The sequence below is a fragment of the Heterocephalus glaber genome, unplaced genomic scaffold, assembly GCF_053883595.1.
Source record: "Heterocephalus glaber isolate CG9 unplaced genomic scaffold, H.glaber_assembly_v1.0 deba00001447, whole genome shotgun sequence".
Classification (NCBI taxonomy): Eukaryota; Metazoa; Chordata; class Mammalia; order Rodentia; family Bathyergidae; genus Heterocephalus; species Heterocephalus glaber.
In genome coordinates this window covers 365,216-380,087 of record NW_028258299.1, presented here as the reverse complement: position 1 = coordinate 380,087, position 14,872 = coordinate 365,216, and the positions used below count along the sequence as shown (strand labels likewise).

At 58.3% G+C, this 14,872-nt stretch overlaps 2 protein-coding genes across 6 annotated transcripts; one reads left to right on the top strand and one right to left on the bottom strand.

Annotated features, from left to right (window-relative positions):
* Positions 1-38: 38 nt before the first annotated feature.
* Ints11 (integrator complex subunit 11) lies at positions 39-11,968 on the top strand. Of its 4 annotated transcripts, none has more exons than XM_021243668.2 (17): positions 39-224; positions 2,851-2,948; positions 3,474-3,547; positions 4,561-4,789; positions 8,493-8,591; positions 8,663-8,697; positions 8,946-9,084; positions 9,289-9,353; positions 9,765-9,954; positions 10,043-10,126; positions 10,521-10,583; positions 10,661-10,823; positions 10,907-11,014; positions 11,094-11,155; positions 11,223-11,365; positions 11,550-11,609; positions 11,704-11,968. In XM_021243668.2, exons 1-17 carry the CDS (start codon positions 197-199, stop codon positions 11,846-11,848), a joined length of 1,785 nt encoding a protein of 594 aa, XP_021099327.1. In that variant the 5' UTR covers positions 39-196; the 3' UTR covers positions 11,849-11,968. The 4 variants fall into 4 exon arrangements, with proteins under 4 accessions (XP_021099327.1, XP_087070467.1, XP_021099325.1 ...); XM_087214341.1 differs by having other exon boundaries at positions 11,480-11,609; XM_021243666.2 differs by having other exon boundaries at positions 10,494-10,583.
* Positions 11,959-14,858, bottom strand: Pusl1 (pseudouridine synthase like 1). Of its 2 annotated transcripts, none has more exons than XM_004863868.4 (8): positions 14,711-14,858; positions 14,442-14,499; positions 14,120-14,307; positions 13,779-13,928; positions 13,510-13,683; positions 12,769-12,823; positions 12,527-12,698; positions 11,959-12,274 (listed from the first exon to the last, which is right to left on the bottom strand). In XM_004863868.4, the coding sequence occupies exons 1-8, from the start codon at positions 14,785-14,787 to the stop codon at positions 12,225-12,227; spliced, it is 924 nt and encodes a 307-aa protein (XP_004863925.1). In that variant the 5' UTR covers positions 14,788-14,858; the 3' UTR covers positions 11,959-12,224. The 2 variants fall into 2 exon arrangements, with proteins under 2 accessions (XP_004863925.1, XP_012920564.1); XM_013065110.3 differs by having other exon boundaries at positions 14,732-14,841.
* Between the last annotated feature and the right edge of the window lie 14 nt (positions 14,859-14,872).

Here is a 14,872-nt window from a genome sequence, read left to right as displayed (position 1 = left end):
TCAGGATCCGACAAACCGGTCAGCGTTTCCGGCGAGCGGACCGGAAGCTGTCGCCCCCGCGACGGTACCCGCGGAGTGCACCTATCTCGCGGGATTTGGGGTGGTGTCGTCTGTAGGTGCAGTCGCGGTTGGCCGTCCCCCGCCTTCCCTGCCGGAGGAGCGCGGCGGACCAGGGAACACACAGTGCCGCCCGGCGATGCCTGAAATCAGAGTCACCCCTTTGGGTAAGACGTTTGTGGCCCACGAGCCCCGCGAGGCCCTCCTTCCTCGGCCCCCAGCGCCGCCCGCGGCCGCCCTCGCCGCGAGGAGCGGAGGCGGCTTTCCTAGTTTCTGGGCCGGCGAGGAGCGGGTCGGAGCGGGATCGGGTCCTGGCCCAGGGCTTGCTGTGTGGTATCAGGGAGTCTCAGGCGGCCGCGAGGTAGAGTGGGTCCCGAGTGGGAGCTGCCTCTGCACCAAGCGAACAGTGGCGCCAACTCCATCCTGCCCGTGTCCACCTTTGCGCATGCAGCGTCAGGACCTCTGGTTCTCTCCACCTTCATCATCTACTTACTCCCAGGTTACTTGTAACCAATTCTCAGTTTGACCCTCGTCCTACCTGGTCTGCAACATTTAAAAAAAACAACAACTTTGGGGCGGGGGAGTGGTGGCGCATCCTGGTAATCCCACCACTCCGGAAGGATGAGGCAGAAGGATCGCAAGTTCTAGCCCAGCCAGGGCAACTTGGTGAGACCTTGTATCAAAATGAGAAAAGGCCGGAGTTTAGCTCAGTGGTTCTGGCGCCTGCCTCGAAAGCGCAAGGCCCCGAGTTCGTTCCCCGGTAGCAAAAAAAAAAAAAAAAAGAAAGAAAGAAAGAAAGAAAAAAGGGCTAGGGATATAGCTCAGTGCAGAACACTTGCCTAGCATGCATGAAGCCTTGGGTTCAATCCCAGGGCTGAAAAAGAAAAAGAAGGAAAAAAATTTTGCTGCTTTTTGCAAAAATCAAAACTGCAGCCTCTAGTAGAACAGTGTGGAAGAGGAAATAGTGCATTGAAATATGGGGTCCCGGGACCCTCCTGGATGTCTCTGGACTTTCTTTGTGCTTATGCTGAGCTGTCACAGAACTCGCTTCTTTTGCTAGATGGGGTGTCAGAAACACTTTCTTGTTCTGTGCAGGTGTCCTGCTCTGCACTCCGGATCACCTGACCAAATACTGAGTCCCCCTAGGTCACTTCACCACAGGGCCTTTGTACAGCCATTCCCCCTGTCCTGGCTACCTGCTAACCACCTGCTGGGAAGTTATCTTTTCCTGGGTCTTTTCTGCCATGGTTTTGAAGTTTCTGGGCGTCCCGTCCCCTTCCCTGCCTTACTTTTCTCTACCATGGTGACCTCCACCTGATGTACTCAGGCTGTGTCATTGCCCCTCACCCTAGGATGTGAGCCCCACGTGGACAGGGATAGCTCTTCCTTTGCATTCTGAGTGCTGTCTCCTTTCATGTGCTGGGCTGAGGCTGTTTCCCCGCTGCTCTGCCCAGTGCCAGCAGCTGTTCTTGCTCTGAAGTTGTGGGTCCCACTGGAGGAAGGACAGTCAGTGTCACAGCGCTGGGCCTTGGACTCTGGACACCAGCCTGGCCCCACCCTTGTTGGTTGTGTGTCCCTGGGTGACTCCCTTACCTCAGGTCCTTACCTGTGAAGGGGGCAGGCCTTCCCCTCTTGCCCTGGAATGGCTTCAGGTCTGGAGGTGCAGTGTGGGGAGACAGTGGGCACTCCAGCCTCAGGAGCTCACACCGTGGGGCAATGGGAACGGGCCTGCAAAAGAACCCATACTTACTAGGTGCAGGGGCACATTTCTGGCATGCCTGTAATCCGGGCAGCAAGTTCAAGGCCAGTTGGGCAACTTAATGAGACTCTTTCAAAAACTGAAGGGGTGAAAAAAAAAACTAAAGGAATGACGATGTGGCCGAGTGGTAGATGCTTAACATGAGCAAGGTCCTGGGTTCAATCCCCAGTACCTCTAAGAAGAAAGAAAGACCCTAAGCCCTTCCACTGGCTGACTGCCTGATGGCCTGGCCAGGCTACTGTGCCATGTGTGGTGGTGATGGCTGAATGGTCCATGTGTCTGGCAGAGGGAGTTGAATTGGATTAATGACGGAAGCCAGGCCCTTTGCTGTTCTCAGAGCCCCCTTTCCCTGTGGCCCCAGAAGCTGGGGGAGGTGGCAAATGGCCATATGGGAGAATGGGTTTGTCCCACCTGGCCTTGGGCTGGAGCTGCCCACGGAGCTACCTGGTTGTCAGCAGAATGGAGGACACTGTTTGGGGCTGAGCTGGGGATGCTCAAGGGGCCCAATGGTGGGGGCCCCTGTCGCACCTGTCTGGGCTGGGACATCTGTGCTGTGGCAACAGTTATTAGTTATTGTTAGATAGCCAGGGCCATGTCTCCTTGTGGCTGGGCTGAGGCCACATGAGTGTCCCTCTGCTGTGGCTCTGTGAAGGGGTCCCCAGCCCCAGAACTTGGCCTCCAGACCTTTACAAAGCCCAGGGGGATCGAGGTTTCAGCTGTTGACAGCTTAGCCTAGGACCCAGGAAGGACCTGACTGAGCTTTTGGGGAGCACCAGTGAGGCCCTGCAGAGCCGCAGCTTGCCTTTGTTGGTACTGGGGGCAGTGACAGTGCCTCATTCTCTGCCAGAGTTCCAGCCGTGCCTGGTGACTTGGTGGTCCTCTCCTGTGCATCTCCCTTGCCTGCTTTCCCACCACACATCTGTGCAAAGGGTGCCCTTGAGGTCCAGTTTCCTTCCACTGAAGGCCTTGAGGAGCCTGGGAGGAAGGGAGAGGGGGCATGGCTGTGCCTCTGACCTGTGCTTTTGCTTGAGCAGGGGCTGGCCAGGATGTCGGCCGCAGCTGTATCTTGGTCTCCATCGCTGGCAAGAACGTCATGTTGGACTGTGGCATGCACATGGGCTTCAACGATGATGTGAGTCCTTCAAGCAATAGTCCACAGGCGGGGAGGCCACCACACACCTGCTGCTAGCAGGGTCCCTGGACTTTGACTGAAGGACAGACGAGGGGAGTGGGTAGCAGTGGGCACCCTTGGGCAGCTGCAGCCATGCATTGAGTGTGTCACACTGTGTGACAGGTGGGCTGGGACTGAGGCGAATGCCTGGCCCTGTAAGAGCTTGTGAGGGCCAGGCCAGGGATTTAGCTCAGTGGTTTCGCCACCTGCCACGCAAGCGCAAGTTCCCGAGTTTGATCCCCGGTACCAAAAACAAACAAAACAAAAAGAGCCTGTGAGCTGAGCTCAGTGTTCAGATTCTAGTTTGAGAGGTCAGCAATGACCTCAGTCAGCAGCAAGACCCTCTCAGGATACTAAATACAGTGCTACAGGTGGTACCCCAGGCTGGGGGTGCACTGACCCCTCTTCCTGTGGTTGCTGGCCCTGCTGCTGTGGGAAGGCCTGGGGCAGCAGCTGCTTTCTGACCATGTTCTTGATTCTCCTCAGAGGCGCTTTCCCGATTTTTCCTATATCACCCAGAATGGCCGGCTGACTGACTTTTTGGACTGCGTGATCATCAGGTGAGTGTGGGTCTGGACCGTGGTGAGCTGCCCACTGCCTGGGTCACAGGGCTCTGTCCCCAGGTTGTCTGTGTGCCTCACTCCTCATGGGGGGACAGCCCCTCAGTCGGGCATTCTGGGCAGAGACCAGAGCCAGGGCAAACAAGCCCGGAGCCTGTAGCCAGGTCGGCCACTCCACCAGTGCCAAGCGGTGCTGAGCCCAGCACTGCTCCTGGGTCCCACTGACTCTCGAGGCCTCTCAGCTGCACATGGCAATGGTGACAGCTCCCTCTCGCTTCCTCCTAACCATCCAGTGTGTGCTTGTTCCTCTCCCTGACCTCTAACTTGGGTCTTCTGGCTCCATGCTCCGATTCCCTCACTGCCTCAGGAATGCCAAGCCCTGCGGGCCACTCTAGACATCTGAGTTGCCTTGACCCCAAGCTCCAAGTTCGAAGTCTAGCCACCGGCCTGTCGCCTCCTCACCTCACAGGGCTGAGCCAAGGGGAGAGACGTTTCTCTTCCCACCCAGGGTCCAGCCCTCTAGACCCCTGCTGACCACAGACTCTTCCCGGCCCTCTGCAGCCCAGTCCAGAAGCAGCATCCACACTGCTGTGCTCCTGTGGTCTTGGTTCCTCTGGACTCAGCTGTGTGTGCTGCCTGTGTGGACTGGGCACTGTGTGGCCTCTGTCCCCAGGGGTCCCCTGGGCTGGCCCCGCACTGTCCCAGCTCCCTCCATCTTCTCCAGGAGGATCCTGACCCCTGCCAGAGCCAGCAGCTGCCCCCAGTGCAGTGTCCCTTCAGAGCCTTATGTTTCTTCAGCGACATGTTGCTGTCCATTACATGTTGTATTGATTTGCCTACAGTTGCTTTGCTAGGCCACTGAACATATGTTTGGGAAGGTGGTGGTTTTCACGTCTGTTCATTCTGGTTGTTCATTACCGGGGTTGGTATCTGGTGCACAGGAGGCCTCTGTGAATGAGTGGAGAGAACACAAGCCCAGAGCTGGTGTGGGCTGACTGGTGTTGTCCCCACAGCCACTTCCACCTGGACCACTGTGGGGCGCTCCCCTACTTCAGTGAGATGGTGGGCTATGATGGGCCCATCTATATGACCCACCCCACCCAGGCCATCTGCCCCATCTTGCTGGAGGACTACCGAAAGATCGCTGTGGACAAGAAGGGCGAGGCCAACTTCTTCACTTCCCAGATGATCAAAGACTGCATGAAGAAGGTGGTGGCCGTCCACCTGCACCAGACAGTCCAGGTCAGGCACTGTGGCACCTCATGGGCCTGCTCGACACCGTCTGGAAGGCCCAGGAGCCTTGGGCTTGGGCTGCCCCGTCTCAGCCCGTCCCGCCCTGTGGGAACCAGGAATGGCAGTGGTGAGGGCACAGGTCCAGCACTGAGCTGGCACCTGACCTGGAGAGTGTGCAAGGGCCACGTGCATGTGCACCTGTGTACACAAGCTCTGCCCACCTGGCTCTGCCCTCGAGGCACTGAAGGCGCCAGGGCGGCCCAGAAGCACACTGTGCCATCTGGGTACCAGGGGCTTGGGGCGAACTCTGCTGTGAGAGACTTGCTGGTGTCCTCTGTTGGCTAGAGGGGAGACGGAGGCCAGAGGGCAGGCTGTCGAGGCCTAAAGGGTGCCGAGTACCAGCCTGGAATGACCTTGTGGCTCGGAGGGAGGAGGGCTTCGGACAGTCAGCTGAGAAGTCCGATTTGGAAACTTTCTGGTGAAGGTGTGGCTGTGTGTGTTTCTGTCTTTCTTTTTTTGGAATCTGGGATCGAACTCGGGGACCTTGTCAGGACCTTGAGCTTTCGAGGCAGGCGCCGCCGGAACCACTGAGCTAAATCCCCAGGCCCGGTGTGTGTTTCTCATTAGATTTCTTGTACATTTTGGATCATTTTATTCTTCTGATTGAAGCTTTTGTCTGTTTCTTTTTTTTTGGTACTGGGAATTGAACTCGGGACCTTGTGCTTTTGAGGCAGGCACGGTGCCACTAAGCTAAATCCCTGGCTGTTTCTTTTCTTTTTTTTTTTTTTTTTTGGTACTGGGGATCGAACTCAGGACCTTGCACTTGCAAGGCAGGCGGCGAAACCACTGAGCTAAATCCCCGGCTCCCATATTCACTCTTATAAGGCTTCCTGAGTTTTCACCTTTAACCCAGGATAATTTACCTTTTGTCTAAAGAAAATCAGCATGGGTCTGTTGGCAGTGACTTCTTTGTCTCTGAATGGATTTATTTTACTTATCTCATTCTTTTTCTTTTTTTTTTTGTACCTGGGATCGAACTCAGGACCTTGCACTTGTGCGGCAGGCAGCGAAACCACTGAGCTAAATCCCTGGCCTTCTCTCCTTTTCCTTTCCTTCCTTTCTTTTCTTGTTTTTGTTTTGTTTTGTTTTGTTTGTCCTCGGAGTCAGGGTCCCACTATGTCTTCATGGTGGCCTTGAACTCCAGCGTGATCTTTGAGCCTGAGCCTCCTGAGTGCTGGGATTATAGGTGTGCATCACCACACCTTTTGTTTTTTGTCCTGTTAGCTGCAAAATACCCTTTTCCCTTTTCCTCCAGATCTTTCCTCCTTTGACTGCAAGGAGCACTCTGGGTGTGTCCTCATTTATGAGGGCTCAAGAGATGAGCAGGATCTGTCCCTAGATGATCTCTTCAGCTCAAAACCATGGTTCTGTCTTCACTCTAGCTGTTTTCTGCAAGGCAGAATGTGTCCAGGAGGGCCTGGGTCAGGTGAGGACAGTGTCAGCTGGGGCCCACCTGTCGTACAGTCTCCTCCTGGCTGGTGCTGGCTGCCCATGGGCACCATGGCTTCAGCGAGCAGGACCTGTGGGGACCAGGGAGGCAAGGCTGCTGGCCCACGACAAAGGCCCAGAGACGTCCAGGGTGTTTCCCGCTGGCTTGGTGTGCCCTGGAAGCCACCGAAGGCAGAGGGGCAAAGCCGAGACTTGCACTGTTGAGGAGGCACAGTTGGCTGAGCAGAGCAGGTGTCTTGTTTTGCTGACTGTGCTGCATCTAGAATCTGCCTTGTGAGCTCCTGGCATGAAAGAGACACTGCAAGTCCTTTCCTGTGATTGGTGGTCGTCTCAGAGAAGTTAGGTGACCTTCAACAGAGTAATTGGAAGACAAAGGCTGGCCTTGTTTCTGAGGGTTTCTATAGAGAATGTCTGAGGACCTGTGGCCCCAGGAGGGACTGTGTCAGTCTCAGGACAGCTGTAGGAGTTCCAGGATCGCATTCTTTCAGGTCTCTCCCGTCTTCAGCCCAGTACCCAAAAAAGATCAAAGGTCTGTCTCTCATTTGCTTTGTCATTTTAATCTGCCTGTTTTACAAGTTGCCATCTGTAGGAACTGTTTGCTTTGAGGGTCCATTTTCACAGTCCGAGTGGTTGTGGCCAAAATTCACGTCCTGTTTTTTCTGGTCTGGCAGTCATAGGTCATGCTGGGTTCTGTAGGCCTGGGATAGCATTGAGCCTGTTTCTTCATCCCTGCAGTGGTGCCTGCCTCCTCGTGATTCGGTGACCATGCCAGCGCCCACCGCATGTGAGCCAGGCCAGCAGTGTGCTGTCAGGCCTGGCAGTTTTGAGCGGGAAGGGCTGGCCAGCTGAGATAGCAGAAAGTACATTCTTTTCTTTCACCCTTCTGGGATTGATTGACTGGTGCTGGGATTGAACACAGGGCCTTTGCACTGAGCCCCCTTTTTTGAGACATGACCTTGCTAAGCTGCCCATGGTGGCCTTGAACTTGCAATCCTTCTGCCTCAGCCTGTTAGCTGAGGATTATAGGTGTGTAGGACTGTAGATGTATGCAACCCTGCCTAGCGTGGGGCTTCTTTACCTGACAGTTGGCTAAAGAGGCCCATATTCTGATGGATCTTTTCCAGGTAAGAAGAGGGAGGTTTGTGTTCCTCCAAGGCCTTGTCCGTCCTCTCCTGCCTGTGGTCTTCTTGCCTTCCTGGAGGCTCCTCCAGGGCCACTTTTCAAAAGGCGTGGACTCCGGGCTGGAGCTTTTTCTGTCCCGCACACTGTCTGTGTCTGCTCTTAGAGGACTGTGTCCTTGCGGAGCTGAGTGGTGGCATCAGCACCAGTTCCACCCAGGTTAGCTCCTTGGCCTGACGCCTTCCCGCTGTGCTCCCTTTGCCTTGGGCTCTTGGCAAGAGGGTGTGACCCATTCAGCCAGACCTCTCATTCTGTCTGGCTTCCTGCCTGGCCTTCCCACCTCGATGTCTTGAGAGTGTTCTTTCTTTTGGTTATGCCCAGTATGTTACTATTAAATTCACATGTTGGGAGGGGCCGGGAGGTAGCTCATCGGCACAGTGCCTGCCTGGCAAGCATGAGGTCCTGAGTGTGATCCCTGGTACCAAAAAAAAAAAATATTTCACATGTTGGGTTATTGCAGTTTCTAGTTTTAATTAATTAATTCGTTTTTCTTTTATTGAGACAGGACCTACTGTGTAACCCAGTCTGGCCTCAAACTTGAATCCTCCTGGCTCAGCCTGATTGCTGGGATTACAGGCATATACTCCCACACCAAGTTCCTTTTCAAAGTATTTGTTGTCTGTCCCAGATCAAACCTGATGAGGATGTATCTTCTAAGGACCCCCCCCCCCCCGCCCCGCTTTTTGCAGTAGTGGGAATTGAATCTAGGGCTTCATGCATCTGGTAGGCAAGTGCTGTACCACTGAGCTATGTCCATAGCCCATACTTCCTAGTTTTAGAATTTGCACTTTTTTTGTAGTTTTGCCCACATTTCCAGTCCTGCATTTATCAGGTTCTTATAGCCATGCCTGGGGACTCCATTTGCAGAGCCTTTGACACTTTGTCATCTCTTGTGCTTTTCCCATGTTGGGCCATCTTTGGTTACTTTTGGTTAATTAAGACTTGGGTGTCATGGGAGAAAAGCAGGAACTGATGAAATGCTCAGATGACTCTGCTTCTGCCATGCCTGGTCCCTCCTCTGCAGGTGGATGACGAGCTGGAAATCAAGGCCTACTATGCAGGCCACGTGCTGGGGGCTGCCATGTTCCAGATTAAAGTGGGCTCAGAATCTGTGGTCTATACGGTCAGTGGTGGGCTTGGGTCGGGCCACGGGGCATGGCAGTATGTCCTCCTTATTGCCACCTTCTTTGCCAGGGTGATTATAACATGACCCCAGACCGGCATTTGGGGTAAGTAGGCCTTGTGTGCTTTGTCCCAAGGCTCCCGGAGCTTGGAGACCTGTGCGAGGGTGGTAGTGCTGTGCACCAGGGTGGTCAGCATGTCAGTGGCTCCCATGGGCCCCATGTGCTGCGTACAGTCGCTTCCTGTGGAGTCCAGAGGCAGGAAAATGGCTGGGGCTGAGTCTGCTCTGTGGCTCCCAGCCTGGCAGCTGTGAACATGGGAACAGGCCACTATGGGCTGCACCTGCTTCTTGCAGAGCTGCTTGGATTGATAAGTGTCGCCCCAACCTGCTCATCACGGAGTCCACCTATGCCACCACCATCCGTGACTCCAAGCGCTGCCGGGAGCGAGACTTCTTGAAGAAAGTCCACGAGACTGTGGAGCGTGGCGGGAAGGTAGTGGCTCTGGATGGCCATGGTCCCCGACATGGGGTTTGAAGCAGGACAGTAGGCAGTGGGGGCTGGGGCCCAGACACGCCCTCCATCTCAGGGTGCCCCTCAGTGGAAACTGGCTGCCTCCAGCCGTGGGGTTCACCAGTGGTTGTGGTTCTCACAGCAGCTGCCCACTGGGTTCCCCTGAGCCTACCTTGCCACCCTCAGGTGCTGATCCCCGTGTTTGCGCTGGGCCGTGCGCAGGAGCTCTGCATCCTGCTGGAGACCTTCTGGTAGGCACACATAGGGCTGTTGTGTAGGGAGCCCCGCCCCATGTGGGCAGTGCAGGGTGGGCAGCCCGTGAACGGGAATGGTCTACTCTCGCAGCTGAGGAGGGTGTGGGGTGCAGAGGAGTTGAGGCAGCACTGGCCACACCGGCCTTGGCCTCATTGTGGTGGAGGGGCTGCTGTGGGCCTGGAGGCTCTGTCCTGCCAGCACTGTCAGCTGTTGTCAGGGTCACTGGTCCAAGCCCAGGCATCCCCAGAAGAGCCCCAGGGATGCTGTCTGCCAAGTTCTGAGGTACTGCTGGCACGGTTGAGCTAGCAGGGGCTCAGCCTTCACGTGACTCAGCCCAGGCCACACAGTGTTGTGCTGGGGGCTGTGAAGCCCAGGCCGACCCTGCGGCCCCGCACTGTGGCCCTCAGGGAGCGCATGAACCTGAAGGTGCCCATCTACTTCTCCACGGGCCTGACGGAGAAGGCCAACCACTACTACAAGCTCTTCATCACCTGGACCAACCAGAAGATCCGGAAGACCTTTGTCCAGAGGAACATGTTTGAGTTCAAGCACATCAAGGCCTTTGACCGGGCGTTTGCTGACAACCCAGGTCCCATGGTAAGGCAGGGCGGGGCAGGGCAGGGCAGGGCAGGGCGGCTTCTGCACCTGTGGCAGAGTCTTGTGTCCTGACCTGTTTGTTCTGCAGGTTGTTTTTGCCACACCAGGGATGCTGCATGCCGGCCAGTCCCTGCAGATCTTCCGGAAGTGGGCAGGAAACGAGAAGAACATGGTGAGGGCCCTGTGGTGGGGCCGCTCCCGGGGGCCTGGGAGGTGGGCACGAGAGCCTCCCACAGGTGCGGGCAGAGGGCTGCTCTTTCATGCACCCTGCCCTCCACTGCTCAGGGGCCCGGCCCCACTCTGGCCTGGGGGATGTTGCTGCTGGGGGAGGGCTGCTGGTGTCCAACCTGGACGGCAGACTGACGCAGCCCACCTGTCTGGCAGGGAGGTCTTTAGCCTCCTGAGCAGGTGCACTGTGGTGGGCTCTCAGCCTGGCCCCAGGGCCTGCAGCAGGGCTCCGGAGGAAAGCAGTTTCCGGGGTGGATGTGGAGTCCCAGGAGCCCCTGATGTGCCCAGGCTGAGCCTGACCCGACCTGCAGGTCATCATGCCTGGCTACTGTGTGCAGGGCACTGTGGGCCACAAGATCCTCAGTGGGCAGCGCAAGCTGGAGATGGAGGGCCGGCAGGTGGTGAGTCCCCCGCCCCGCGTCCCGGGCTGTGTGGGCGGCCAGCCCGGCGGTGCTAGCTGTGCCCCCCCTCCCGGTAGCTGGAGGTTAAGATGCAGGTGGAGTACATGTCATTCAGTGCCCACGCCGACGCCAAGGGCATCATGCAGCTGGTGGGGCAGGCAGAGCCAGAGAGCGTGCTGCTGGTGCACGGTGAGGCGAAGAAGATGGGCTTCCTGCGGCAGAAGATCGAGCAGGAGCTGCGTAGGTGCCTGGGGGCCGGAGGGGGCACAGCGCCTGCCCGCCCGCGCTACCGGCCGGCCTGCACTGAGGCTCTCTGTCCCCAGGTGTCAGCTGCTACATGCCAGCCAACGGCGAGACAGTGACACTGCCCACGAGCCCCAGCATCCCCGTGGGCATCTCCCTGGGGCTGCTGAAGCGGGAGATGGCACAGGGTATGCGGGGCAGGCGGGCGCCGGGCAACTGGGTGGCCAGGGAGCAGGGGCTGTGTCAGAGCTGCTGCCCTCCCCACAGGGCTGCTCCCGGAGGCCAAAAAGCCACGGCTCTTGCACGGCACCCTCATCATGAAGGACAGCGTGAGTGTGTGACCTGTGGGGGTGGCAAGTGGCACCCCCACTCTCCCTGACCGCCCCTGCTCTGCAGAACTTCCGACTGGTGTCCTCTGAACAAGCCCTGAAGGAGCTGGGCCTGGCCGAGCACCAGCTGCGCTTCACCTGCCGTGTGCACCTGCAGGACACACGCAAGGAGCAGGAGATGGCCCTACGCGTCTACAGCCACCTCAAGAGGTGCGTACCTGACCCTGTCCCCATCCTGGAAGGAGGCGTGGTCTCCCCAGGTGTCTGCCCCGCATCCTGCAGGACCACAGGGGAAGGCAGGGTCTCACTGGGCCTCCCTCACAGCACCCTGAAGGATCACTGTGTGCAGCATCTTCCTGATGGCTCTGTGACTGTGGAGTCCATCCTTATCCAGGCTGCTGCCCACTCTGAGGACCCAGGTGCCAAGGTGCTGCTGGTGTCCTGGACCTACCAGGTATGGGTCCTGGAGTGCTAATGGCATGCCCTGTCAGGATGGGGGCCTCACATGCTGGGTGAGATGACTGCCTTTCTCCTCTCCTTTCCTGCAGGATGAGGAACTGGGGAGCTTCCTTACCGCACTGCTCAAGAAGGGTCTCCCCCAGACCCCTTAGTGGACACACCACCCACCCAGGCCTGTGGCTCTGCCTTGCGACCGTGCCCACCAGGACCTGGGCCTTGACCTCAGCACTGTAGCATCTGTGTGAACCAAGTCTGTGGCTGGGCACAGACTTTGTCCAGGGACAAGGACAGTCCCGTGACAGGACAACCCAAGCACACCTTTGTGGCAAAGTAATACACAGACCTCTGGGGCCAGCTTGTCTTTATTCTTACCCCCAGTCCCTGTGGGTGAAGGGGAGGTGCTCCCAGAGCAGCAGGACCACAGGCCCCCCGGGGTGTCACACCTGTCTTTTGCACCCTATACTGAGCCAGCCCCCACTTAGGCAGAGAAGGGTGTCCCAGGCGTTAGGGACCTAAGAGAAGCAGGGGGTCAGGCAAGATAGCTGCAGCTCCAGGTGGCTGAGTGCAGTGAATACAGTGAGGTCCAGCAGCTGGGCCGGCACATCCGGAGTCACTGGGAGTTTCCATACTGTAGACTCTGTGTGGTGTAGGAGGCAGGACCTGTGGACCAACCCTACATCAGCCTGGGGCAGGGGCCAACCCAAAGCCCTCCCTCCCCTCTCTGATTTGTTCATGAGACCTGGGGAACAGAGGCAGCTCACTCCAGGACATGCCTTGCCCATCTCACTGGGTACCTGGACTCTCATCGGCCAGGACAATAGGAGGCCTTTGACTGCCACCATGAACTCCCTCCTACAGAGAATCCAGCCTTGGGGAGAGGAATCAGTGGGGTGCACAGCGGGAACCCCTTACCAGCCTGCCCAAGGTCTCCGTAGATCACTGACTTCAGAAACAAGCCCTGGGCTGGGGCCACACGAGCCTGGTGCTTGCCTAGAGGGTCTCTGCTTTCCAGAATCTCCTTCACCTGGGCTGGCTTCAAAGCCCCTAGCCCCACAGCCACCAGCACAGCTGTCATCCTCCGAACCTGTAACCACACCAGGGTTGGCACAGGGGCCTGCCCATGCCCGTCCCCAAGAAGGCCCAGGACAGCCCACCTGTCGGTACAGGAAAGACTGGCTCTCAAACTCCAGGTTCCAGAACTGTAGCCTCCTAGGGACACAGACACCTGTGACATGTAGGCATTGGCCATCCTCAGCCATCCTAACTGCCATGTGGCCTCAGACAGAGGAGGCTGAGAAGGCTCAGGCCCTCATGACCAACCACCTGTCCCCAAGAGTGGCCAGTGGGAGGGGATCCAAAGCAGACTGACGACAGCCCTCAAGGTAGACAGCAGGAAGCTCTAGGCTTGCCATGTGAAGATGCCAGAAAGCAGGGTGCCGAGGGAGGGGCCAGCCTGACCACTCAGAAGTCCCTCTTCCCATGGGGTTGGCCCAAACTGGGGAGGCTCCAAGTCAGCAGCTGCCACCTGGCAGGAAGCCCACCGGGGAGTGCTAGGGGCAGCGGAACCCACACCCTGCCAAGCTGGGCCGGAACCACTAGTGGCAATGAAACCTTTTCACTAGCTGCCAAAACCCATCTGCTGGGCAGCGCCCCGGGCAGGGCAGGGGTCTTTGGAGAAAGGCAGCATTCTGTCCTCTGCTCCTTGGCCTGGCAAGGTCTCAGCCTGGGGGTAGGGCACAGCTTACAGGCTCATGGGTGTCTGGCTCACACCCTCCAGCTGGCCAGGCCCCATGGATGCCCAGCACACCCAGTCCACTGCTTACCTGCCTTTGTGGCCTCCAGACCAACATGGACACCCTGGGGCAGGGCCATAGGACAAGGCCGCTCCTCCTCACCTGCTCTCCTGGGAGGAGGGGACCAAGGGGCTGGCCAGGCCAGGGGACACTGAGATGTGGCGCAGTGTGCGGATGGAGCTTGGGGTTGGGCTACCAGTCGACTGGAAGGCACTGAAGTCATGTGTCCCAAGGAGGTGCTGGGCAGCCACCTGCATGGCAGCCACATCCAGGTGGCTGGAGGGAGGGAGCCAGGAGGATGTCAGGAGCAAAGTTCCAGCTAGGCAGGCCTGTGAGCCCCGACCCTCCCTGACACTGACGCCCACACTCACTTTGCCGGTAGAGCCCAGCACAGGTTTCGTTCAAACACAGGCAGCTGGTGAGGCCAGTCACAGCCCATCACCAGTCGGTACAGGTATGTCCTGGAGGTGGCTGCATAGCGAGCATGAAAGTCGCTGGGCACTCGGAAGGCTTGCAGGACCCTGTGGCCACAGGTCAGGCTCAGGGGGGGAGTGAGCCCACTTACACATCCAAGTGTCACTTTGGTACCTGGAGCCCTCATCTCCAAGTTCCGCAGAGACACAAAGTATTTCTGGCTCTCCACTTTACCCCTGCGGTGGACAGGGCCAAGAAGCAGTAGAGCCCAGGGCTGAGCTCAGGTCGCCCTGCTCACCTGATGGCTGGGTGCCTCAGGTGGGTGTTGAGAACCTTAGTCAAGATCTCGGGGGAGAAGGGCGGCTTGCCCTGGCGACGCTGAACATCGAGGTGCGCCGCGTTGCTGAGCGCATGAACTCCTGCATCCGTGCGGCTGGAGAGGGTGAACCTGATGGGCTCCAACGAGTTCAGCCGCTCCGCGGCCTCCTGCAAGGATCAGGTGGAAGGGTGGAGAAAGGGGGGAAGCGCCCGACGCCCGCAGCGCGAGCAGGACTCCCGCTCGTCCCGACACCGGGCCATCCTGGGTCCCGTCGTCCTCCAGCCCGGCAGGGACTCCTCACCTCCAGGTAGTTCTGGACCCCGACGGCCCGCTGGGCGCCCCTGACAGCTGCGACCCCGCTGCAGGCAGAGGCGGGCGGAGTCACGGGGACCGTCCTCAGAGCCCCCCCCCCCCGCCCCGAGGTCCGACAAAGCGTTTCCGGTCCCCGCCCGACCGCCAGGCACCCCGCCCGGCATCCCGTCCGCCACACTGGCTCCCCGGCTGGGTCACGTGCCTCCCGCGACCCCAAGTGGCGGGACGGGTGGGAAGGGGCGTGGCTGGAAGACGTACTTAAAGTCTGTGCCCACGTACTGGAAGTACACGAGGTAGCGCGCCAGCCCCGCGCCCGGAGGCAGCGGTGGACCCATGGCCGGCGGCTGGCGGCCTCCGCACTTGGCCCCGCGTGGCACGGCTCCGCCCCCTGCGCCTGCGCACACCGCCCGGACCGGCCGC

Excerpts from the sequence above, each read along its gene's own strand:
- Ints11 (XM_021243666.2), top strand. The coding sequence starts at position 197 with ATGCCTGAAATCAGAGTCACCCCTTTGG. Across the intron at positions 4,790-8,492 it reads ACCTGCACCAGACAGTCCAG|GTGGATGACGAGCTGGAAAT; the intron begins GTCAGGCACTGT and ends CCTCCTCTGCAG. Across the intron at positions 11,156-11,222 it reads CCCTCATCATGAAGGACAGC|AACTTCCGACTGGTGTCCTC; the intron begins GTGAGTGTGTGA and ends CCTGCTCTGCAG.
- Pusl1 (XM_004863868.4), bottom strand. The coding sequence starts at position 14,787 with ATGGGTCCACCGCTGCCTCCGGGCGCGGGGCTGGCGCGCTACCTCGTG. Across the intron at positions 14,500-14,710 it reads TACGTGGGCACAGACTTTAA|CGGGGTCGCAGCTGTCAGGG; the intron begins GTACGTCTTCCA and ends CTCTGCCTGCAG. Across the intron at positions 12,824-13,509 it reads CCCTCCTCCCAGGAGAGCAG|GAGGCTACAGTTCTGGAACC; the intron begins GTGAGGAGGAGC and ends CTGTGTCCCTAG.